The sequence below is a fragment of the Nematolebias whitei genome, chromosome 4 (assembly GCF_014905685.2).
Source record: "Nematolebias whitei isolate Nwh7 chromosome 4, NemWhi1, whole genome shotgun sequence".
NCBI lineage: Eukaryota > Metazoa > Chordata > Actinopteri > Cyprinodontiformes > Rivulidae > Nematolebias > Nematolebias whitei.
This window is the reverse complement of record NC_056501.1, coordinates 24,311,079-24,337,552: the sequence shown is the minus strand read 5'-3', so window position 1 is coordinate 24,337,552 and position 26,474 is coordinate 24,311,079. Positions and strand designations below refer to the sequence as shown.

Here is a 26,474-nt window from a genome sequence, read left to right as displayed (position 1 = left end):
ATGAGGAGCTGATATGATCCTGCATGTGCAGCTGCATGGCCGAGGTCATCAGTGTCTGCCTCTGAGCAGTGTGTGAGGTTTGTTTTTATACACTTATCAGCTCTCAGCTCAGAGACAGACGCTGATGACCTCGGCCACACAGCTGCACATGCAGGATCATATCAGCCATGTGATCCATTCCATGTTGATGTGTAGCCTGAAGTCTTTTGCACAGTCCAACATAATGATTGTTTGGCTTTTTAGGTTGTAATTTAGTTTCAAACTTCAAAATTTAGCACCTTTTTTCTTCATGAGGAAAATTGGGGAGGATTAGAGCAAAAATTCATAGCATTTACAATAGAATTGTGAGAACTGGTTTTGAGACCAGTTTGAGTCTGAAAAAGTCAAATTGTGAGTGAACTGTATGTTGATGCACATGTTCTTGAATTTACCCCACAATTTGAACCAGTAGTGCCGAAGCTGCCCATGCCTGGATATCCTGCAATCTTTAAATACTCTTAATGAAGAGTTCAAGACAACAGCCAACCTTTCTGTTGTTCTTCTGCTCAACAGCTGCAAGGCTAAGGCTGATTTATACTCTGCAGGATGTTGGGAACTCTGTTTTCATTGATGCAGCTGCGTGATGAAAATCACGTCATTTTAATCTTGCAGGATTGTGAGAACTATGCATAAGCTCCTGGCAGAAAGCATTTCTGGCAGGGATATGCGCCAAGTATTGTGTGTTTGGTCAGAATTTTGTGGGTGTGTTTATGTTGAAAAGAAGGTGGAAATATACTGAAATACTGGCGAGCTATACCACTTTATTTATAAAGCTCTTAAAACAGCAACAAGGCCAACCAAAGTGCTGGTTTAAATACGCAAAGTGTATTTAGATACACCAAGAAGTAGCTGGTTGAGTCTGTTAGAATATGCAGCCATCTTTGCAACTGTTCCCGTAAAACCTATAAAGATAGCCAAAGAACTAGAAGGAGATCACACTTTTTGTGCATGGAGGAGACAGCACAGAGACACTGATGGCTCTTTGTGGCTGTGCCGGCCAGAGGAGTGCAGGCACATGCTAAGTTTGTTTGTTAATGTGCGCTGTCAGTCAAAAACTGTGCCAATCCCTTTTTGACAAATTTTACAAATTAGCGCTTCTCTTAGTTACAGATCTTCCTCCTGCAACGCTTCCATCTTCAACTGAAAAACATCTATCTCTGTCAACCGTGCTGTTGCTGTGTTGTTTCTGTTTTTGTGCTGTGTTCTGCAGTCTGAGGGCTAACCAGGAGTTCTGCGCTGCAGTTTTTCTTTGAATATCAAATGTCCATGCCAAAAAGAACATCTCACAGCTACATGGACGGTAGCAGATTTCTGAACATCTCGCTGAGTATAAATCAGCCTTAACTGCTGGCAGCTCGTTTCTGAAGGGCTCCCATTACCTGTGCTCCAAGTTTCTGCAGAATAGAGTTGTTTAAGCATCACAACAAAGTCCACGTCATAAGATATAATTCTAACCCTTTATTTATCTTTTTAGCACACTTACAATCAAGGATTAGACCCATATCCATTGGCATTTTATCCTTCAAAAAACTGTCAAACCAACACGACATGACAACATCAGACAAAAAGTTCTACGTTGGCAAACAGATCCAGGCAGTGCTTCCCTCAGTCTCACTCATTTTTACTCATCAGACAAGACGGTGATTTGAAACTCTGTTCAATATTGCACATTTTTGCTAAAGGTGAAATGACATGCAGTGCTGTTGCCAAAGCATACTTAACGTACACGTGTGTTCGCAGTGAAGTATAGTGAGATTCTGTTGCGTACTCACTACACCATCTGGGCACGTCTGATTAGAAAAACAGCTACGGCACACACAGTATGTGATAGGTTGGTGAACTGGAAGGATGGTTCCCCTGAGGTTGTTTTGTTGTCAGTGATGTTATAACCTGCATTGTGCCTCTGTTTGTAGCTTTTTTCTGATTTACACATGTGCATATTGTACATAACACTGTGCAAACTTTATAAATCAACAACTCCCTCCGCTTTGTACGGCATGTGCTTTGGATTTCAGTATCTTCTTTTCGATACAGATTGTGTCTTAGAGTGTGCGGTGTATTGCCATATGTATTTCAACGCTCTTTACAGACTGTGACATGAAAGTTCAGCACCATCTGCCTGTCTTTTTCCACTCAGACTTAGAGACGGTACTTCCTCAGGAGCTCCGATTGCCACATGTACTTCCTCTCCGGGAAGCGATCGGGAATCCTGATGCGACGGAAGTCCTGGATGCATTTCTCCAGCTCTTGTTCTGGAGTCATCTTCTCCTTGTTTGCTTTCCTCTTTGCGGCCTCTCGCTCACGCACGCCGAAGGTTCTCACACGGAGCATGTCTGTCTTGCGGCGCATCTCGGCCTGATGCAGCATGTGCATTGGGCCTTTGGGCACGGGACGGTCCAGCGTCTGAATCTTGGCCTGTCGGCTCACGGGGCCACAGATCACAGTTCCTTGTGGGGAGCTGGCCTCTGACTGGGTCTCGGAGCAGGAAGTTGAGAGATCATTGAAGGAGGTGCCGCTCTCTCCCTCACGTTCACTTTTGTGGCTCTTGCAGCAGCAGTCACAGTGGGAGGAGGACCACCGTGAGGGCCCACCTGGAATAAAACACACACAAAAACATATTTTTGGAATCAATGACATCCAATCTGCAGGTTGTGTTTCTAGTGACAGATTTTGTCAATATTTTTATTTTTCAAAAGTCTGAAGGGTGCCCAAATTTCTAACATCAATTTTGTAATAATCTAAGCAGACAGAAATACAGACTAAAAAGTAAACCTAACAAAAAACAGGCACTGTGCAAAAAACTACAGGCTGTTTCTGTAAAATTCTTAAATGGCAGTATCGCATGATCACACACTTGTTTTTATGTCTCTACAGACATTTAAGCAGTAGATATTACAGGTAGGGCTTAATTTGTAAACTGATCGATGCTAGAACACAAATAGTAGACAGGCGAGGGGTAGGGGGCAGGGGCTCTGGGGGTCCTCCCCCAGAAAATTTTGAATAAAGTAGATGCAGTTTCCTGCATTTTGGTGTATTTTAACGGGTTGTTAAACATCTTCATTTAACTACATTTGTAAACACTCCGCTTCTGTCAAGCATACCCCCCCACCCCACCTCACACCCCATTACTTGACGGTTCTGAACCGACTCTTCTCCACTGAATTCACTGTCCTGCTCATTGTTGTCCAACTCCACATGTGAAACCTCCAGGCGTCTCCTCCGTCTGTTCATGGTGGCTGCCTATGGGCTCCTGCCCATGCACGACTGCCTGGTTAGCTCGACACCCACCCCCACACCACTCGCTCACTCCTGCTCCAATCTCGATTGCCACTGCCTTAAGGCGCTTCAATTCTCAGTTGTCCAACTAAGAACAATGAGAAGCCTTTTTTTTTTTTATGAAAGTAAATTGGACTGTCTTTTTTATTTTGATCGTTATTATTTTAGCAAATTAGCTCTGTTGTTTTGATACGTAAAGTGAACAATACACATTAAACATTTCACTCGTTGTATTTTAATAAATAAATTGTTTTTTAATGACGCACTTTGTCAAACTGATTTGCAATTTAGTTGTGCTGTTTAAATGTATTTTTTGAGTTTTTTAATAAAATTGCATAACTTTGGACTTTGGTGGAGATTTTTTTAACGGAGGAAGCGGAAATGCTTACTTGAAGAGGCAGCTCGTATGTGATATTAAGAAGCTCGTAAGGGGCTGTTGTGTTTAAAATTAGTGTTTATGTAATTACTTTCAGTTTACATATCCAATTATTATTATTCGTTCAAGGCGTTCATATTTGTTCTTAACTTTATTAAAGTAGTCCCTCGCTACTTCGCAATTTGTTTTTCGCGGACTCGCTCTATCACGGTTTTGCAAAATAAAATTGGACATGACGCATAATTGGCTGATTGATGGATGAGCTGCACGATCAGCATGAATTTTTTATTTAAAATAAATTATTTAGCACCTCCTGCACCTTTGTGCAGCCCACACTGCAGGATAAACTTCCTGAAGCAGCTGATCAGCTGTTCTCAGTGCAGAGCGGAGAAGTGGGCGTGGCCAAGAGCGCTTGCAGGTGTCAGAGAGCAGACGAGGCAGAGAGCTGAAATCATGACATTCTGTCCTCTTTTAGAGCATTTAGAGTTTATAAACATTGTTTCGAATATTGCAAGAGTGTGGGAAGAGTTTAAAATGCTTTTATATATATATATATATATATATATATATATATATGTGTCAATAATAATATAAACTACTGCTTGCTACTTGTACTACTATTCCTACTTCGTGGTTTTTCACTTGTGGGGCTTCAGGGTACGGATCCCCCGCGATAAACGAGGAACTGCTGTATTAGTAAGTCTGAGAGTTACTGGATCCCAGCAAACAGTTACCAGAACACACCCTGTCAAAATAAGAGAGTTCCCGAATCCTGTTCCGGCAGGATCCAGCTCAAATTAAGCCCTGATTACAGGTTAAAAAGACCCTCTGGCTTTCCATTTTTAAAACAACTTTAAAACTGAATCTGTGGAGGTTTGGGTTTTTGGAGGCGAGATACAATCAGAGTCGCAGCAAGAAACAAAAGAGGGGTAAACAAAAAAACTTTTTCTTGGTTTGTGGTCGAACAGTGGAGTGCATCGGTCGACCCTGAAGGCGTCTTGATCTCCCGTCACAAAGTTTGGAAGAGCGTGTTCCAGCAGAAGATTTGAGTCTTCCTGTTCTCTCTCTCTCTGCACCTTCTTCTTGTTTCATCTCACTTCCTCCTACTCAGCTAATTATGAACCAGAATTTCAGCACAGTTCTGCCTGCTGGCTTGTGAAGTGTTCGAGTAAATACACTAAGGCTGTCTTTCTCTTCCAGAAATAACCACCATCTTGTTTAGATCTGCTCACAAATAAAAATATGATGTGTGGAAACGAAAATCTGCTCACTATATGTAAACAGCACTACAAGAGAAATAAACTCACAGATACAAACTCTTAATAGCTTTTTCAAACGTGATAATTTAGACACAATAGCAGGGGATATCTCGGGGGGGAGAGAGCAATGATTTGTCCATGGCCTCCCTCCAGCACATGCAGCAATTTAAAGTGAACAGAGTTCAGGGGAGGGAGCGGATTTTAACCTCTCTGTGCAGACTGTAATAATGACCTTATCTCTCTGGCAAAATGATTGCATTGAACTGATAGTGAGAAAGTCACTAACAGCTTTTTAATGGCTAATCCATGAGTAAATAGGCCAATCAGCACAGCAATTTCCCCCCACAGAAAATGAATCCCGCTGAATCCAGCAGCCGAGCAGCAACGGGCGAATGGATGCCGGCGCTCAGTGAGAGGGAGAATCAAGAGGAGGAGGCTGCAGCATTGTCTCTAAATGGATGCTGTAGTCCAGAGGGGCGACCCGATTAGGAAGCAAGCCAACACCCAATAATAGAAACAGGGAATTTTTCAGGCCATGCCAAAAAATGAATATTTATCAAAAGACGCTGAGAAAATACTTTTTTTTTTGTTCTTGTTTTATGAAAAAGTTCATTTTAACAAAGTGTGGATGTATTTTGTTTCAGAGTGGGGGGAGAAAAAAACACTACGCAAGGTTTTAGCACCCCAAGAGCAATTATTTTCACTGCACTCCCAAATCTTAATCAGCGTTTCTTAACAACTGTCAGCTTTTTATATAAATTATAACGGGAAAAGCCAAGTGAGGCAAATTTATTATGATCTGAGTGCTCTCAATCTTCCTTCAATTATCTGCAATCAGATGCTCTAAGCATTTGAACAATTAAAAACGCACAATGCCCACAAAGCAGAAGATAAGAAAAGATAAAAAGATTTATTTTTAAATGCCAGTTTTTCAGTTTGAAAAAAAAAAAAGAAGCTCAGCTTACCACAGATTTGATTGAAATAATTGACAAAAGCAATTTTCATGACGGATCATGCAAGAAACCCACATTTAGACTGACTGTGATAAAAACACTCAGATTAAAAAATAGTTCAGGACCCAGTTGGTGGAAAGGAAACTCCATATGTTGATAAATGGTCATGTGACAACAGAACAATGACACTAATATCAAATCAAATGGATAAGTCTATAAAAGCACATGCAGTGCATGGACGGGCATTGCCTCATTGAAAGCGGGGGCTGTCCCAGAAGGGGTAAGACATGTAAGATATCTCTGACGTACACAGTAACAAGCTCCCCTGAATAGCCACACCCTAAGAAATGCAAGGTTTACTTATAGTTCTGTCAATCAGTTCAACTAAACTTGATGGTTTAAATGTAAAAAGGAAAAATATCTCTAAAATGGAACTGAGATTCATCTCCAAACATGATGCTTCTGTAGTAGTTGGCACACGATATCCTCTGTTGGTTTGGGTCTGTTTTCAATGACTGTAACCTTCACAACAGGCGTACCCAGTAGGTGCCTTTGTGTACTTATTGGTTCCAACATCGAGCCGCTGAGACACCTTTACACCCCACATTCTGAGCAGCTGCAACACAACTTTCTAGCTTCATGCAAACCCACAATGTGACCCATGTCAAACTTTGCCGAGTGATGGTAACATAGCGTGGTGTGGCTTCGATGCAGTTTCTGTCTGATGACCTTCACTTTCTGTTTTCACTCACTATCAAGTGCTCCAACAGCCTGATACCTTTACAGTTCCACTCATGGTGCCACCACTTCTGATCTCTGGTTCTAGATCTCCTTGCAAATCACATCACACAGTAGTCTCTCGCTACTTCGCGGTTCGACTTTCGCTGACTCGCTCTTTCGCAGTTTTTCAACGATTGTCAACGTTAATATTACTCATGTGATTGGGACGGTATGGAAGAAAGTCAACAACAACAACAAAAATTTGGACAGGCGCTGCCATTTTGTAGTTTTCTTTCAATAAGCCTATCTGTAAAGCCAGTCATAAGAACTACACTACCCAGAAGCCAACAGTGCTTCCGGCCGCTGCTTTCTGCTAAAATGGAGGGAAAGTTTTGCAACAGAAATCTACACTATCTATGAAGCTCACAGAACTGGCAGGAAAGTCACAAATAATCCTGAAGCTCAATTATTCACGTGCACATCAACCTGGATGGGGCAGTGGGCTTCGTCGCTGCAGGGTAGGCCTGCAGAACCAGAACCGAGCCCGACTGGAATCGAGCTGCTGGTCTGCAGAGCTGGTGAGTAAATTTTGCAGTACTGTACAGTACATATACATGTATGGATGTTGTTAAAATTATGTAGGTTTAAGAGTTAAGAACATTGCAAGAGTGTGGGAAGGGTTTATAAAGCCTTAAAGTATTTATATAAATACTAAATTAAATATAATGTTCCTGCTTCATGGTTTTTCACCTATCGCAGGGGTGTGTGGAACATAACCCTCGTGATAATCGAGGGACTACTGCATATCCAAAACTGGTCTGCATGTAGACCAAACTGCATCCAAACTGAACCAATGCATCTTGGTGCTTTGCCTTTTTTTTTTTGTCAATGAATGCACAAAAGAAATGTGTCCTCATCAAAGTTTACACCTGGATGACTGCCTTGCATGTAGCTATCCATGTTTGAGTTTCATAAGAAGGCTGGTCTAGTGTCAAGATTTGAAGTCCCCCTTCAAATCCTCCACTGGAAACAATAAGAGCCCTGTCAGGAAACACAGTCCTCCTCTGGTCCATTTAAACAAGTGGGTGTGTGCACTTCAGTGTCTTTTCAGGGAAGCTATTGATTGTAATGTGTTTTTCTCAGCTCACTGCCGCCCGACTAAGAGATCTTATTTCCTCCACGGTAAAAGGCTGGGGCAGGTCCAGACTCAGGCGGTGTCTGCACTTCTCATAAAATATCACAGAGATGGAGTGGAGTTCTGCACAAAGCCATGCCCCACAGGGAGTGGGGCTCTCCTCAAGCTGCTCTCCATCTTCAACAGCAGCGGGGATGTTTGTCCTCGTGCCTGAGAGAAAATAATTTTGTGGAGGATTGCTTGTAGATTTTAACGCTTTTAATTGGCAGGAAAGTAGAATGGGATGTGGACTGTGGATTGAGAAGCTCAGATGAGTGTCTCACCCTGACTCAGGGCTACTTTACAGAGCTTCAGTCATATAAACCTAAATAAGATAATTATAGGATGAAAGTTTTGCAACATGACTTGAGTGGCTCAAAGGGTTCAGCTCTGATGTAAAATGTGTCCTCAATCACAATTATTTTTAACCACTTGAATCTTTAAAAGCATTTTACGTTTAAGGCAATCAAGACGTTATTAAAAAAAAAAAAATTCCTTTTGTGGAAAAACTACGACTTTATTCGTTTTCATTACTGCTTGTTGTTTGCTGTGTCGCAGCCTCAGCCTGTGAGACCAAAGCATCTGAATCATCTTGATGTGCTCCAGGTGCGGCACGGCCCAGGTGCAATAACATTTTCTGCGCAAGCCTTTGTAAAGTAAACAAAACGAGGAGAAGCCGCCTACCTTCATCGAAAGACGCAAGCGGGCGATCGTGTTTTGGCTTGTGTCTGTGTGTACGTGGAGTATTTGTCTGCTAGCAAAATGCCACTGGGTGAGTTTTACAGAAAGTAATCAGTGAAAGTTCATCAACGAATGATTAACCATTGAAGTCAACCTGATTCAAGATGGCTGCCACAGCCAGCTGACCTTTAAAACCATAAATATGGCAATAACTCAGACAATTTTGCGAATATTGAACTAAATTGTAGTGAGATAGTAGCGGAGACTGATCCCCAGCATGCATTTTGAGCACTGGCATGTTGCACAAGATCTTTTGTTTAAAAGTCTGCCGTTACGTAGTTGGCGTCTGTTAACAAAATGTTTCAAAAACTACTGGATGGATTTTAATTACACAAATTTTATTTAATTATTGAATATTAATTTAAAACTGATTCGAATTTGAAGTCATTGCAAATCAAGATGGCCGCCACAACCGACTGACTTGGCAAAACACAAAAATGTCTATAATTCAGTCAGTTTTACAGATACTATGATGACGTTTAGGGTGGTAGTAGCTTCGAGTAATTCACAATACGTAACCTTAGTGCTGCTTGTTTCACAAGATCGTTGCGTCAAACTTTAGCATCAGCCTTTGGAGTCAACTGTGTCTGTTGGCAAAACATCTCGTGAACCACGTGACAGATCTTACTGAAACTTTGAGAAAGTAATCACTGGATGCACCTCTACAGCTGATTAATCTAAGGAGACAACACGATGCAAGATGGTCACCACAGCCGTTCGATCTTAGAAAAGCTCAAGATTCTCATAAAGAACTCAGTTTTGCAGTTATTGAGCTAAAGTTTGACGAGGCAGTAGCTGAGAGTCATTTACAAAACATACTTGAGCATACTCGACATTTCACGATATCACGAGAGCACGTATGAAGTTACTTGTCCTACTGTCTTTTCTCAACATAAGATAATCTTAGTCTAAAACGTGAAAGACAGCGGGTGACATGCATTCCTTGAAGAAATGCTAAGTCTTTTGTTCAGAAAAATAAATCAATATGTGTATTGAGTACAAACCTCCTTGTGCATGAATTAGCAGTCAGGACTGAATGAAGAGGCTTTAATGCTCTCCAGGTCTCATATTTTTAATGTTAACTGCCTCAAGAGAAGCATCCTTTACTGGCTTCTTAACTGGCAAATTAGGCCAGTGTCCTTGCAGCAGAAAAAAACAGCTTCTCTTGCAAACGTCCTGAAAGGGAGAGGGAAATCCATTCCAATATTCACTTCATCAGTTTGTGTCCAGCCTAACTGATGACTACAGCCGTTCTGCTGCCTTGTAGAATAATGTCTGTATCATCTGCATATGCTTAAATTTATCAGTGGTAATAATTACCTCCACCCAACAGCCCCGGCCTGCCCTCTCAGGAACTTTGATAAGACAAAGGGAGTGAAGCACACGTCACGGTTAGAATGTCGACCTGTTTTGGATTTACACCCCCGTATCCAACATTGTTGGGATGTTGTGTAAAATATCAAAGAAGCAATGATCTGCAAAATTTCATTACTCCTGTTTTTGTCACAACGGAACCGTATTAAAACATTTTGAATGTTTAAACTAAGAACTTGTACAATTCTTTAGGGGGGAAAAAAGGTAGTTTTGAATTTGATGACTGCCACACATCTCCACCACTGTGAGCCATCACTTCTGTTAACAGACTGTAAATGTTTAGGAACTGAGAGATTAGTTGCAGAAGTCTTTAAAGAGCAACGTTGTCCCATTCTTTAATGTTGTAGCTGTTCAACAGTCCTGACTCATATATTTTAGTTGTTTTTTATGGTGAGCCAAATGTTATTAATTAGTGAGAGATCTGGACTTTAGGCAGGAAAATTCAGCACCAGCACTCTTCCACCACAAAGCCATGCTGTTGTAATGGATGCAGTGTGTGATTTACAAGTGTCTTGCTGAAAAAAAATGCAAGATCTACCTTGAAAAAACAAAACTTATGTTGTTCTAAAATATATAACTTTCAGCATTAATGGTGCCGCTTCAGATGTGTAAGCTGCTCGTGCCAGAGGCACCAATGCATCCCCATACCATCAGCGAGGCAGGGTTCGAAACTGTTTTTTATTAACTGGTCACTCTTTCTTACAAAAATAATTCTAAATTTCAATTAGTCTGACAACAGAAAAGTTTTCCACTTTGCTTCAGCCCATTTAAAACCAGTTTGGGCCCAGAAAAGACACATCCTGTTCATATGTGGCTTCTTCTTTGCATGATAGAGCTTTAACCAGCTTTTGAAGTTGTCAACACTGTTTACAGACAATGACTTGTGGGAGTGTTCCTGAACCTGTGCTGTGATGTCCAAATCAGAATCAGCCCTGATTTCAATGCAGAGGCCCCTGAGGGCCCGATGAGCACTGCCATATAACACTTTTTGGCTCTGTTTATTGAGCTCAATAATCACCCCAGATTTTATAAATCTTTTGATGATATTATGAGCTTTGTGATATTAAAAGATTCCCCAATTTTTTTTAATCATAGTGGAACATTTATTCTAAAATTGTTCCTCTATTTTTAGACATATTATTTATAAACTGGTGAATCTCTGCCAATCTTTACCTCTGTCAGAATAAACCTCAGTTCAATTTACCCAATAAGTGTTTGTACCAGTTCCTTCTACAGCCCTTTGTTGCCCTCTTCAAAAACGTTTTGATATGGTGCTGTCATCAAATAAAAAAAAACTTATTTGTTCCTAAAAAAAATTTAAAAAGAGCAGTTTAATAAATTAAAGAGCATGTGACATCGGATTTTTGTGATAAAAATAAATGCATTTTTGGAGAGTTAGCATTAATAACATATTGCAAAAACCAATTCACAATATTGAAATAAACAATTGTTGACATGTTCACATGTGCAGGAACAGGAAGTGATGACAAAGACGAGCGCCTGCATGTGAACAGAGCTTTGCTACCATGGCTAAAACTACAGAGATTAGGGAAGAATCTGATGTTTCTTTAGATTATTTTGAGTCGAGAGACAAGAAGAAGAGTCGGGGTTCATACAAACAAAAGATCAGAGAGTTCCCCCTTGATGTCACTTCCTGTTTCACTTGGGTTGTGCCAAGTAAAGAAAATATGCTGGAAAATATGCAGGAAAGTCCAGACATCTTTTTCCACAGCCACCTCTTCCAGCTCTTCTGGATGGACCCCAAGGTGTTCCCAGGTCAACCAAGAGATGTGGTCTCTCCAGCGTGTCCTGGGTCTTCCCCGGGGTCTCCTCCCAGTCAGACATGCCTGAAGCACCTCCAGGGAGGCGCCCAAGAAGCATCCTTACCAGAGGCCTGAACCACCTCAACCGGCTCCTCTCGATGTGGAGGAGCAGCGGTCCTACTCCGAGTCTCTCCTGATAACTGAACTTCTCAACGTATCTCTAAGGGAGAGTCCAGCTACCCTGCGGAGGAAACTCTCTTCAACTGACTGCATCTGCGATCTCATACTTTTGGTCACCACCTTGTGACCATAGATGAGGGTAGAAATGTAGACCGACCAGTAAACAGAGAACTTTGCCTTATTGCTCAGCTCCTTCTTCACCACAATGGACCGGTACAGAGTCCGCAATACTGCAAACGCTGAGCCAATCCGTCTGTCGATCATTTGACAGATCCCATCCATCCATTATCTTTACCCGCTTATTCCATTTTGGGTCACGGGGGTCGCTGGTGCCCATGTCCAACAATCACTGTGCGAGGGGCGGGGTACACCCTGGACGGGTCGCAAGTCCATCACAGGGCCACATAGAGACAAACGAGACAAACAACCATTCACTCTCTCACTCACACCTAGGGACAATTTAGAGTTACCAATCAGCCTAACATGCATGTTTTTGGTCTGTGGGAGGAAACCGGAGCACCCGGAGAAAACCCACGCATGCACGGAGAGAACATGCAAACTCCACCAAGAAAGGCCCCTGGACCGGGGTTTGAACCAAGGACCTGCTCGCTGAGAGGCAGCAGCTCTACCAGTTGCGCCACCGTGCTGCCCCATTTGACAAATCGTTATCTTTTAAAAAATTAAGACATTATCTTCCACCTTTGTATTTGTAGGATAGCATGTCACATACACGTTAAACATTTAACATGTTTATTATGTTTCACTGGGAATTAAATTTGGGTTTATGAGATTAGCGCATCATTACAATCTGTATTTAATTACATTTTCCATCAACGTCCCAGTTTTGTTGGCACTGGGGTTGCAGTTCAAGGTTGTAGTCCACATTAGCTGCTCACCACGAGGAGAGTGACAGCTTCGCCGACTGGGTGTTAAAGACAAATGAACGCTGTCCCCCGCCATGAGTCGACTGAGTGTCACCCTGACAGGGAGACGAACAAGCAACACAGGCAGATTTAAACATCTACATCAGCCTCTCCTTTGACCCTGAGCCACACCTTTTTTTTCTCTGCACAAGCCCTGATTAAGCAAGGGCGGAAGAAGGTGTCCGATCCGTCTCAGCATCTTATCGCCCTCTAAATGAAGCCACGCCTGAAGAAGACGTACACTGAGCCTCACAAACACCAGGATCTGCAAAGGTCACCTCCTGCATCCCAACACAGGGAATCCAGGTGTCTTCAGAAAAGGCTCAGCATCCTGCGGAGCGAGGAGATTCACATCCAAGAAGCCACTAGGTGCCTCGGGAGTGATCGTTAAGGTGTTAAATGTCTCAGGATGAACTGTTATACCTGCAGCAGCTTTATGGTGCAGAAAAAGCTGAATCGGGGACAAAAACAGTGTTTCAGATAAAGGCCAAGCAGTTCCAGTGTCTAAATGTTGGTAATTGGTCTGAGGCTTGTTTGGTGTGTGTTACCTCTTGATTTTCATAACTTGCATGTGAAACTTACAGCAAAAGTGTGCTTTTAAAAAAATAATAATAATCTGTGAAACCTCTACACTTTTGTAGTCGGGATCAAAAAAGTGCTTTGCTAGAAATTTAAGAACACAATAAATAAAACTATCGTTCCTAAAGGAAACGCATTTCACCCACCGTGCTCCGTACCAAATTTGAAACAAAGATATTGCGTGATCCTTTACCGTTTGAAGTGTGTGTTGTGGATGACTCTCAGCTACTACCACACCTCAGCCTAACTGGACTGACTGTTATAAACACTTTTGTGTTTGCTAAGGTTAATTAGCTGTGGCAGCCACGCTGAACTGAATAGATTCCAAAAGTTAATCAGTTTTAGATGTTTAACTTTTAGACTCGTTACGTTTAGAGAGTTTAATACCAGTCGGTTCTGTGGTTCGTGAGATATTTTGCTAAATGACAAACAAACAAAAACACAATCAGTCAATTTTGTGCTCATCTGCCATTCCAGCAGGTGGTCAATAATAATCATCCATCCATTATCTTTTACCCACTTGGACTCTTGGATATGGGCACCAATGAGACACCCCCCCCCCCCCCCCCCGACTACCAAAAAGAAAGAAGCGAGTAAAGATAATGGATGGATTTCGTCCCCAACTTAAAAATATTAAAGTAATTGTTAACCTAATTATAAATAACCTAAGTATAAATAACCTAATTATAAATAACCTATAACAGCTCAGCAGGTTCACACAACTATTCTTCAGTTTCTCATTTTTCTGTACATTTTTTGTAATCCAACTACTTCTGCAGACTTTGTGCTATTTTAGCCATTCGTGTATCCAAATGGTCGGCTCATTCAGGAGATGGGAGCTATTACTTTTAGTTACTGTAACTTTTATACATTTCAATATTTTCATCTTTATTAACAAAAAAATTCCCCATAAAACTACTTTAAGCTTTCTTCAGTTACTTCAGAAACATTGTTGCCTCTGACATCTGCTTTAACCAACATGCTCTATTTTTGTCTTTTTAAGCAACTTTTAGTTTTTAACATTCTCCTACCTTTAGCTTTTAGCTAACATTTTACTGTTTTAAACTACTGGTCGGGCAGCACGGTGGCGCAACTGGTAGAGCTGCTGCCTCTCAGCGAGCAGGTCCTTGGTTCAAACCCCGGTCCAGGGGCCTTCTGGGTGGAGTTTGCATGTTCTCTCCATGCATGCGTGGGTTTTCTCCGGGTGCTCCGGTTTCCTCCCATAGACCAAAAACATGCATGTTAGGCTGATTGGTAACTCTAAATTGTCCCTATAGGTGTGAGTGAGAGAGTGAATGGTTGTTTGTGTCGTTTGTCTCTATGTGGCCCTGTGATGGACTTGCGACCCGTCCAGGGTGTACCCCGCCCCTCGCACAGTGATTGCTGGACATGGGCACCGGCGACCCAAAATGGAATACGCGGGTAAAGATAATGGATGGATGGATGGAAATTACTAGTCTGCTACTTAGTTTTGGACAAGTAATTTACTACTTTAGCTTTAAATATTACTTTTGCTATTCAGCTAGCCTTTTGCAACTTTTAGCTTTTTTCCATCCTGCTTTTAGCTTCTAACAGGCCTTTTGATCATTTAAGTTAACCTTTGATATGTCTAGCTCTTAGCAAGCATTTTATTAATTTTGACTTTTAGCTATTATTTTGCTACTTTTAGCTGTCAATCAGTGTTTTGCTCTTTTAAGCTTTTCATTTATCTCATGTTAGCTGGTCTAATATTCTGCTTTTTGTAGCTTGAACAGTTCAGTTTCAGCTCTTCCAGTGAAGTCACTCAGCTCTCTGCATACAGAATGCAGTATCTGAAGTTAAATTTCCTTCCTCTGCAGGCCCATTTCTGAACATATTTAATGTTGAAATAGTTCTAACAAAACTCTGTAAAGGAAATTGTTTCCCCAAAAGGCTGAACACGCAGCAGAGATCCAGTTTGTGCTGCTTTAAAGGGTGATTGATTAAAAAAAACTCCATTTTCTGTTTTGTATCTGCAGCTTCTCAGTGAAGTCAGATTTATTCCAGAGCCGGCGCAGATTGTGTGCTTGGATTGATAAAGTGCACGGAGTTCTAATACACCTTCCCTCGCTTCCAACAATTCCTTTGCGCAGGTACTATTAAAGACATGAATGAGTTATTCACGGGAACACCATCCATCTCTTTTTGCCAATCTGGAGCCCAACCAGCTCAGCGACGAGCTGATCTCTGCCTTCCTGGCACCCAGACCATTGATTACTGTCCACGTCGCTTCCTGCTGACTCGTGGCCATTGTTCAGACGCCTTCATGGCCACACATTATCTCACTTCAAACCAAAAATGAAGTAGTTTAAACAGAAAGACACATCTCTACTTTTAGAGTCAATATTTCTCATTTTGACTGCAGGACACTCTGTCAGAGTGGATCAGATGAAGCTCCTTCTGGGGTTGACAGTCCAAAAGTTCAACGATGTCCTCCGTTCCTGTGAGCAGGAATCCGTAGATTCAAAGCAGGTTCCTACTTTTGAGTCTTGTTGTTTTGTCTTATACAAACTTGCATCTTAATCTTCTTTCATGACTCTAAACCAGATCTTTACACGACATTGAAAAAACAAATCCACTTGCCCTGCTCGCATCCCCTGCCCCCAAACACACACTTCTGCTGGCACAGCGACGTTATCAGCTCCACTCGCTCATAAGTGACACAAATGAAAAGGTCTTGATTAGTTAGAAGTCTTGTTAAACATCCAGCAACTCTGACTTCATGAATAAAGAAGGTGGATGTAAACGTTAATCGTTTGAGCCAGACACTTTAAGCTCTTAATGAATGCTCAGATGCTGTCCTGTTGATGAGCGTGACCTTTTACTGAAGGTGTTCATATTATTGTTATTTTGTTCTGTCTGCAGAAAACAAGCTGAAAGGACGACAATGAGCTGCAGCAGCCAGTCCTAATGAGGTCAGGACTGTCTGCACCGATCACACCGGGAAGGAAAAGTCAGTGAACTGATGGTGCATCCAACAAGAAGACGAATGTGAACGATGCTGAGAAGGTGACAGGCCGGATGGACGCCTGTCTGTTTGTTTACTGCTCTGGATTGCTCGTTTTACACTCCCAGCCTGGATCCCTTTCACTCTGGATGTTTGCAGCCAAATGTTCTGCTGGGGACAGCAAACGAAAGCAAAAGCGCATCTTTCCCCAAAAAAGTGTCTTTGTTCAGCCGCTCGGGGCCAGCCGGTGGCCCACATTCAGATCGAGGTTACAGTATTCGTTCTGATGGTGGATCGGGGGCTGCTGCTGAGGAAGAGCTCTCACGCCTGTCTGCTTCTGATGTGTCTATCCATCATCCTGACAAGGCCCCTGTCTCCTCATGCCTACATTAAGTGCAGCTTTCCTCTAACTCTCACCTCGTCCCGTTCGAACAAAGACACTTCTCATCCCATCATAAATTTCTTCTCCCCTCCACTTCCACTCGATGAACTTTCCTGTCTGATCCCTACTTTAATCTATTTTTGCTCCCTCGCACTTCTTTCTGCATCAGCTCCTTCCCCCCATGGCCAGGTCTCATGCAACTTTTACTCCCCCCCCTCCTCTCCATCCCTACTCCTTCTCCTCAGCAGCTCTCTCATCCATCTGCTCCTCTTCACTTTCTTTCAGCTGGCTTCCTTTAAATCCTCCCAGTTTTCCCTCTCTGCTCCTCACACTCACTTTTTTCCCCCCATCTCCCAACACTTTCTCATTCTCATTCATCTGTTTACGTTGAGTGCATACCTGCATTTCAGAGTCTAGAGCTTCAAACTGCACGGTTTGATATAATTCAGGAAAATAATTCCTGTTTTATTTAGTTTGCAACGTGTGCCTGCACCATTTGGGATTAATTTGCTATTCTCCTCCTCGATTCTTGCACCTCCACCACCTTTCTCTCACAATCTGGGTTCTCCTTAACTTTTCCAAAGGGAGAAAATAAAGATAATAAACAAAACTGCATTTTAATTGGCCATATGGTCCAACCTAACTCCTCCACTCTGCAAAGAAATGAGACAGATTTGCTGCTAATTACGTTCATTTCTGGTGCGCAATCTTTGTAGAACTGATTCAACGGGAAGCAGAAGCGTTTCTTTCTTTTTGCTCTCCTGCCCACTGGTGCTTTATTATTCATAGCCCGGCGGCTGCAGAATCTGAGCAATAAGCGCGTGTTTACGCATGACGCATGTGTGCTTGGACGTGTAGCAGCATTGTGACTCAACTTCCCTGGGGATCAGGAACATCTCGAACCTTAAACACAAGTTTTATTTCAGCAGCTGCAGGGATTCAAGGATTAGGGTCAAATGGGTGGAAAGATGGGATTAGTTACAATTTTTTATGTATTTAATGTTCCAAGTTTGCATTTAATGTGTTTGGTTTGTTGACTTCTTAGTGCATTTCAGGAAGTATAAGCGCTCACTTGTACAGGAGCTGAGACAAATCTTCACTCACGGTAGAAGATGTACTGTGCGTAATTGGACCAGACCCTGTCCTCTGCGTAATGGCCCCCGGAGGCGGACGCAGTGAGGGACGTGTTGCAGGCCACGATGTGGAAGCCGCACTCGGACAGCATGTCGAAAGCCCTCTCCAGGTGCTTGAACTTCAGGTGAAACCTGCAGGTGTAGCGGTCCGGCGGCCTGTCCGCATCCCTGTTCTCGTTCAGCGCGTCCCCGAACACCTCCTTGGCCAGGCCGATCCTGCTGCTGATGAAGATCCTCGGGAACTTTTTGGCCCTGCTGGGGTCCGCGTGACTTTCCCTGCCCCTGAACGCCACCGTGACGTAGCCGTACCTCCTGTCCAAGGAGTGGGACGCGTAAAACCTATGCTCGCTGCCCTGGGACTCGTCGTCCCGGTCGCTGAAGCACACATCATCCGGGAAGAGTTTGGACTCGTCCGCGGACAAAAGTTTGACCAAATCCGGCAGCTGGAAGTACTCCGCCTCTCTTTTCAACCTCCCCCTCTCCGGGAAGTGGTCAGGGAGGACCACCTGCTTGTCTCTGAGGTAGTCTAGCACATACCGGAACAAAAACCCATCCCTGTCGATGAAGTAGCGTCCTCTGAGGTCGCGCGTCAGGTCGTTCGTGGAGCCTTTCTTGTTGGAGAACAGCTTCCCCAGGAGGGAATTTGGAAAGCTCGCCAGGGTGGCGTGGCGCGTGTAATACACCTGCCCACCCACGTTCAGCTCGATCACATCGGTTGGAGGGGTTTGCACGGAACCCTGCTCTTTGGGTGGTTTGCAGTTTTCGCTCATTTTTTTAAAATTTATTTTAAATTTATTTTCTCAGCTGTTGCAAAAACAAGAGGAGAAAAAAAGAATGGCCGCTGGTCCTCCAGAGGTTCGGGGGGAGCCTGGTTCAGCGTGTCATGACAGAACAAGGTGCGTCCGCTGTCCATCCTCCAAGCCCTGCGTGCGTAAAGGTGCGCGTTGCCTCCTCTCCCAGCAGGAATCGATCATCCCATCCAGCATCGTGTTACACACATCCAGCTGCGCTCAGGCGACCGTCCACTCTGGACTCTTTCAACCATGAATAAAAAGTCAAAAATAAAAAATAAAATAAATGAATGCAACACGCGCACATTTCAAAGTTTTAGTTCTTTTAGTTTAACCACCTCCAAAAATGCAAACGGATTAAAGCCACATGAAGTCATCTTGTTATCCTGCTGCTATAAGCGCTGCTCCTGAGTGCTGGGATGCTGAAATGAGCAGGGAGGAGGAGGTGGAGGTGGAGGAGGTGGAGGAGGCGGGTGGAAGCTCGGCGCACACATCTCTCCAAACTGCTGAGTGCGGAAGCAGCTAAAGCAGCAGAGGGTTTCAGATAATGTTGCTCCAAGCTGTGCCGCGGAGAAAATAATGGCTGGGGGGGGGGGGGGTCATCCTGTGAAGTCTCATGTCTTACATCATCTTAAAGAAAAATGTCATTTTGTGTCTATCATCAAGATGGAAAGAGTGTGTGTATGTGTGTGTGTGTGTGTGTGTGTGTGTGGGGGGGCATCCTTATACTGTTGTTCTTGAAATGTTCCTCTGGTCACTGGACAACAGCAGCAGCAGGATATTCAGAAACGTCGTTGTTGTTGTTGTGGTTTTTTGTGGTGGTTCTTCAGGCTTTGTGTGCTCATGCGCTTCGAAGTGGTGATGGTCTGCAGGTGTCAAGCTCCAAAACTCATCCACTGTGAGACACACACACACACACACACGCACGCACGCACACACACACACACACACACACACACACACTTGTCTTTCTATCTTTACAGGGACTTTGCATTGACTTCCATTCATTTTTCCTTAATTTCTATAGCCTGACCCTGACCATTAACCTAACCCACCAACACACTGCTCCTTATGGGGCCCAGGCTTTGGGCCCCATAAGGAGCAGTTGGTCCTCACATTCTAGTATGTGTTGGAAAAATGGGCCTTACAAATACAACCCCCCCCACACACTCCATTTATTTCTTTTTTAATGTTTGTATGTCATTGAGCCGTCGGTCACTGGTGTGACTTCCTTCATGCAGACCGCTGTGACAGGATATGAAAGTGGATCTCTACACTCATTATTGATTTGACTCCAAGGTGGAGGTTCTCATTTCAGAACTTCATGGGCACAACTGAAATATCACCACTGCTCTTTGCATCATTCACCCTCTGACTAATAAAAATAATAAAAATAAAAATAATAATAATGTCTAGAGGATTTTTTGAAGGACGGCATTTCATTTCTTTTCATGCCGTATTTTAGTCTCAGGTCATTTTGAACAATGATGTAGTTGTTGCTGAAAATAATTTTATACTTAATCTCACATCTGTTCACATTCTGAGTATGTGATGGGGATGACTTTCAGCTACTACCACAACAAATTTAAACACAATATGATGGCATTAAGGCTGTTTTTGTGTCTCCTAAGATCAGTTGGCTGTGGCAGCCATCTTGAATTGGGCTGACTCCAAATGTTAATCAGTTGTAAATGAATATTCATTAATTACTTTCTGAGAGATTCAACACAATATAACCATTGGTTCATGGGATATTTTGCTAACAGACAAACAGATTTGACTCCAACAGTTAATGGCAAAGTTTTAAACAAAGATCTCAAGCGATGCACTCAGAGTACGTGTTGAGAATAACTCTCAGCTACTGCCCAAACAAATGTTAGCTCAGTGTTTGTCCATTTGACTCAGTTAGCCATTTTTTGTGCTTTGTGCTGTGGCCACCATCTTGAATCAGGTTTGTTAAGACAATCCAATGCTTAATTTCTGAGAGATTTGTTTAAATATGTCAAGTGGTTGATGAGATATTTTGCTAACACAGACAAAGGAACACATGCAAGTGAAACCACATCATGTCTGTTTATCTGAGTAATCTACACTTCTGATTGTAATATCTTCTTCTGGATTATGCAGTGAGATGTGGGGGTTGGGGACTTATTGCTCTGCACCCGCTAAGTGAATATATGTCACAGAGTCAGCAGCAAATCTGAAGCTGAGTACTTAAAGGAGGAAAATCTACTTTGGAGGAAATAAGAAGCTGAAGTCGAGACTGACAACGCCTGCCATCGTCTGCAACAACGATAACCGGAGAAATGCTGTGGGAGTGCTGAACCACGGCTGGCGTTTACTGAAGCTGGTTGAGAAAGCTGAAAAATGCAGGACACTATAGCTAAAACTTCAAAGAAGCCAACAGCTAAAAGAAGCAAACATGAGCTAAAAGTTGTGTAGCAAAACTCTAGCCAAATGTAGCCAAAGGCTAGCTAAAAGTAGAAAAGTCTAGCACATATGTCAATCTCAAGAGCTGCTACCAAATCTGGTCCACCAAGAAGATAATTTAAATGTAAAATATTGTATCTCTTCTTTTTTTTTTCATTAAAAAAATGATAATTTAGTTCAAGTTCAAGAATCTTTATTATCCCCAGAGGGGCATTTTGTGTAGGCACACAAAACATCCATAGTACAAGACATTAAAATAACACAGAGAGCATCACTGTTCATTGAGAAGCCTGATCACTGAAGGGATGAATGAGTTTTTCAGTCTGTTCGTTCTATATCTGAGCTGCAGATACCTGAACCTGAACTCACCATGGAGTGGATGAATAGGATCTGCCAGAATCAGCCTGGCCTTGTTCACCTACTATAGACTTCTCTTACCGGGTGGCTAACTTTAAAGCCAGAAAAAAGGTTGGGTCATTCTATTATTACTGATTCTGGTGTGGAAAGAGCAACAGAATGTCAAATGAGACAGACCAAACTGTTGTTGATGAACCTGCAACCAAGAAAAGATATCGGGTATCTGACTCGAGTTAATGTATCAGCTGAAAGTGGCCCGTGGCTCAGACAAAGTTTTTAAATTTTGGTTCCTTTTGGTAATTATCAAAGTTCATTGGCATAGTGAAACTACAGACAGCTCTAATTCTTTACAAAGCAAAAAAATAATCAATTACCAGAAAACATTCAAAACCTGTTTAAAATTAAGGAGCAAATTTATACGTTAAGGGGGAAGCACAGTTTAAAATATGCAAAATTAGAACTACTGGAAAAAACTTTTGGGTATCAGTAAGTGGAGTCAAACTGTGGAATAATTTGAATATTGAACTTAAACAATGTCCAAACATAAAACTGTTCAAATTATCCTATAAACTTGTGATTATTGCTGGATATAATATATAATAATATTATTCATTTATTGTTGTTGTTGTTTTTACTATTTGTTATTGATGCTTTTGTTTTGGTGAAGTTAAAGGAATAATAATTGTTCATCTACTATAGTTAACTTAAATAGATACTATATTGATGGATAAATATGGGACTAGTTGTTATATTTATAGATTATACATGTAATGCATGTAAGATTATGTAAGCGGTTAAGGAGTGGGAATTTTGATAAGATATCAAAAAGAACAATGTTTTTTGAAAGAATTTAACAACTCTGTTTATTTCTATGTGGAAAATGTTGTAAATCAAGTAAAACCCTTCGATCCGGGGCCCACTTTGACTCTTGTCCATCTGTTTGTACGTCCACACTCAAGCCCGCGTGTTTGACGTGTTTATCTGACGCCATATCCCGATGAATCGAGGGGACTTGACTGCTGCGGTGCTCATGATGGGAGAGCACCCTTGACTCGTGGTTTTGAGGAGGATGCGGTCACGCTTCACCCGGGTAATTCAGAGTATATTGTGCTGGAGAGGGGTTGCTAAGCAGCCGCAGGGGACTGAGTGGGATTTAAACAGTGGGGATTTAGTGCCACAGCAAGCTCACTGATCGTTTCTCTCTCTCATGTGATGTGAGCTTGTGCCATTTACATTATCATCAATGGTCTTGGGATGTTGTTGTGGATTGTGGGATCATAACATTAAGGTGAACTTTACACCCATAAGTTCACAGATTTATCACCTGCTGCCTGAAGTAAAAGCTCATTTTAGATTCATCCTTTTCCAATTAGGAGAAAAATCTCCTGCTTTCTGTCTCTGCTTTATGGAAAAAAAAAAGAATCTCCCAGGTTAGTTTCTGGTTTTTGGAAAGGGGGTTGAATTTCATGCAACTTCAGCATGAATAATGTAAAACAATATGGCTCCCAGCTGAGCATGAAGAAGTCTGCATGTGCAGGAACATTCAGATGTGAATGGAGGCTTTGCATCATAACCCGTGGTTTAGTTTGTGTGAAAGGCATTTCACATTAAATGTGCAGAGTAAACCTGAACAAACGCGCACGTTTCCCACATCCCAAATTCAGAAGTCTGGGCTTTTAGCGGTTCTCATTTAGGAATTTACAGTTAATTGAGTGAACGCCTGTCTTATAAACCATCAAATTATACAGACCCAAACCTCTCTGCAGAGTTATTATCCCTTCTTCCCATACAGCCTCCCTTGTCCTATTTCCTCTTCTCCCACTCAATTTTTATCCACTCACATTTTCACACAACAGAGGCCGAGGTGTGAACCCGAGTGTTTTCGAGAAACACAATAGATTTATCACTTTCTGGCAAGCAAGCACTCGCTTTAGACGAGCTTATTTTGCTTACCCTTCTTAAAGGGAAACATTAAATGCATTATTCAATTAAACCTTATAATATGATCATTTTAAATTCATTTCCTGCTGCTAAACTCTCTCCTGAGCCCCTAGAGGGCAGTGCATCAGGAAAGCTGGAGACACATTTCAGTTTAATGATTTACACATAAAAATGAATTTATTGACAAAGGTTTGATTTGAACTGCAATAAACTAGTATTGCAGTTAATAGGATTACATCTGAATTGACCTGCGCATGTTATTTACGCCGCTGTGACTCGTGCTGTGTTGCATCATTTGTTGCATCATGTCAACACTGGTTGTGCTGTAATCCACAAGTGAGCCTGTTTTCATCACTACAATACCTCAAAATGCAGTTTTGCCTACACATCACTATAAGACATGGATACTTTCTGTACAGATGTCTGTACTCGGCCTTTTTCTTCAATGTAAAGATGGATAAAAATTTTTTTTAGAAATATTTATTCATGAAATGTTTTCTACTTTGTAGTCGATTGGTTATAAATTGTTGTATTTTGTAAAAAGAAAAAAAAACAGTCAGGTTTTTGTGCTTGAAATGCTTCAGTTTGTAGAAATTGTTTTTCTTTTACGATGTGCAATTAAGGTTTTCTGCCAGAGGCAAAAATGCATTAATGTTTTTGCCCGTGTCTGTGGAATGTGCTTGTGTAAGTGTTTTTGTCTGGAGCATACAAACCACTTGATGGATTTTATTAAAACACTCTAAAAGTAATTATTGGATGAACAACTGATTAACTTTAAAGTCAACTCCATTCAAGACGGACACTGCAGCCAACTGATCCATGGCTCAGTCGATTTTTCAGACATTGGACTAAAATCAGGTGAGGCTCAGAATACAAACAAATTTCACCAAAAAGTCCACCGTTTCTTAACACAAGATGATTTTAGGTAAACTGCAACTTAATTGGGACTTCTGTGTCGGCTATAATAATTTTCTTTTGTATTTATTTAAACCTTAAAAATCACTTAATCTAATTTGGATAGCATTAGTTCACACAAAAGTAATCTGCAAAGCACTGTAGGGTTAAAACAAACAGGCCAGTTTCATCCACATAGAGCAAATTACAAACACCATGGAGCTTCAGTTCGGGCCTGATGGGGCACAGTGGGTGACAGTGGAGAGGAATGACTGCCTTTTAACAGGAAGAGACCTCCAGCCGAACCAGAATCGGGATGGGTGGCAATCTGCGTTGACCGGCTAAGACTGAGCAGAGAAACACAGAAACAAATACCTGATGAAATAATGAAGAAAACAAGACTAATTAAAATAAAGGTATTTAATTATATCAGTGATAACAAGAAACATGCTCAGAGTTTCGGGTCCCCCGAGATTCATTGGAGCAGAACCAACATTAAGCTTAAAATAAAAGTTTTCAATGTAGTCCTAAAGGTATAAAGGGTGTCTGTCTCCTCAAATCTTATCTGGAAGTTTGTTTCACGATAAAAGGGAGTGGTGTTTGAAAATTCAGACCACTATTCTTCTTTTTCACGCTCAGAGAGGAGCTCTGATGGGCGCTGCAGTTACCAGGTTCCGCCAGCAGGTGGCAGAGCTGCTCGTTGTAAACAGGGCAACGCTGGCCTTGCCTTGATCTCCATTTTGTATGTTTTTCCTAGAGGTTAGCTGCAAGAGCGTAACCAGTGTGACGTTTTGCATGAACACTCTGCAAAATTGGATCTGGGAACCTGAAAACGGGCAGAACACGGCCGCGCCGACGTGTTTTTTGTTTTGCTGTTTGATGTAGCCATGTAGCGAGGACACGACGAGAGAAGGTTAACAGAACCAGCCAGCGTGTTGTGAACTGCCACTTTCAACCAAAACAATGTTGACTGATGACCTGTGGACACCTACCAGCAACCAGTCACATCAAGGGTAAATTTGAGGGTTTCTTTATAATCGATGCACGGGTTGGAATACAATAATAGTGCGCTGGCAGCTCGATTTGCAACATAATGACGGTGCTCGCCTGCAGGCTAACGTTTGTGGCAACGACATTCCAGAGAAACGTAGCACAGTTAGCTTAAAGCTAACTGTGGCGTGCCTCGGGATTTCAGTGAACTTTGTTAGCTTTAGCCTGCGATACGTGGTCTAACTAATTTTATGTGTTTTATTTAACGAGGGTGCAATGCGTGTGCATGGCTATAAAGCGTTCTCGTAACCAATTTGCTAACTTGAGTTGCTAACGCCAGCTAGCCGTCGTGAGCTAGCCGCCAGGCTCGCAGGGAGGGGGGTGTTTCACCGACCAGCCTACCGATAAATCAGGCAGGACCACTGACCGTGTTCGGTCGGCTCAGGGTCCACAAGGTTCTGTAGGCCTTGTACCACAAGCCTTCGCATTATATATTTAAACCGTGCTAATGTTTAGATGTCAGAGATAGCATTTCTTCCATTCAAAACAGCACTACTAGTCAAACCTACATTAGACATCTAATTTAGCATTTGTACTTGTAAAATAGGTCTTTCAGTGCGTGCAAAACGGGGTAAAAGGTACATCAGAAGTAAAACCTTTGAGAATATATGTAGAAATTAGGTTTAGGTACATAATTAATGTGTAATTTGTAGACCGTGTGTATTTCAGTTTGCAACATTTTCTGGTTAAAATAAACAAATCCAGAATGGTTTTCTAGCCAGTGTAAACATTTCAGATTTCAAGCATTAATCTTCCTATAGGACAAGTAAAATGACCTCATTTATGTGTGCTGAGCTTCAGCTCCATATTCATTCATTCAACCTTTAGTTATACAAGTTAATCCCACTGAGCCTCCAGACTCAGTTTACAAGAGAGAACATACCTTCACATGTTCAGTATCTCTTATCGATAATGAGCGTTGAGGACATCTGAATTAAAATTCCTACATTTCAGATATTTGCAAGATGGGTTTGTAGATAGATTTGTTAGGATTTTTACCCCTTTTAAATTAAAATGGTATCTTATTAAGGTCTTTCCAAAACATATTTGTAATTAGTTTATTTCTAGCCATTATTTCAATAGCTGATGTCTGATCTTTGTTGTTGTTGTTGTTGTTGTTGTTGTTGTTGTTGTTGTTGTTGTTGTTGTTGTTGTTGTTGTTGTTGTTGTTGTT

General features: G+C 41.9%; 2 protein-coding genes across 2 annotated transcripts in view; one reads left to right on the top strand and one right to left on the bottom strand.

Moving 5' to 3' along the window:
* Positions 1-1,835: 1,835 nt before the first annotated feature.
* LOC119409032 (BTB/POZ domain-containing protein KCTD16) lies at positions 1,836-18,868 on the bottom strand. The gene is made up of 2 exons (XM_037675894.1): positions 17,809-18,868; positions 1,836-2,630 (listed from the first exon to the last, which is right to left on the bottom strand). Exons 1-2 carry the CDS (start codon positions 18,605-18,607, stop codon positions 2,179-2,181), a joined length of 1,251 nt encoding a protein of 416 aa, XP_037531822.1. The 5' UTR covers positions 18,608-18,868; the 3' UTR covers positions 1,836-2,178.
* Positions 18,869-24,993: 6,125 nt separating this feature from the next.
* Positions 24,994-26,474, top strand: part of LOC119408264 (glucocorticoid receptor) — a 156,577-nt gene continuing 155,096 nt past the window's right edge. The window contains exon 1 of the mRNA XM_037675066.1: positions 24,994-25,263. The gene's annotated coding sequence lies outside the window, so the exon portion shown is untranslated. The remainder of the gene's footprint in view (positions 25,264-26,474) is intronic.

Coding starts and splice junctions, on each gene's coding strand:
- LOC119409032 (XM_037675894.1), bottom strand. CDS start 18,607: ATGAGCGAAAACTGCAAACCACCCAAAGAGCAGGGTTCCGTGCAAACC. Junction 2,631..17,808: donor CGCACAGTACATCTTCTACC/GTGAGTGAAGAT, acceptor GTTTTATTCCAG/GTGGGCCCTCACGGTGGTCC.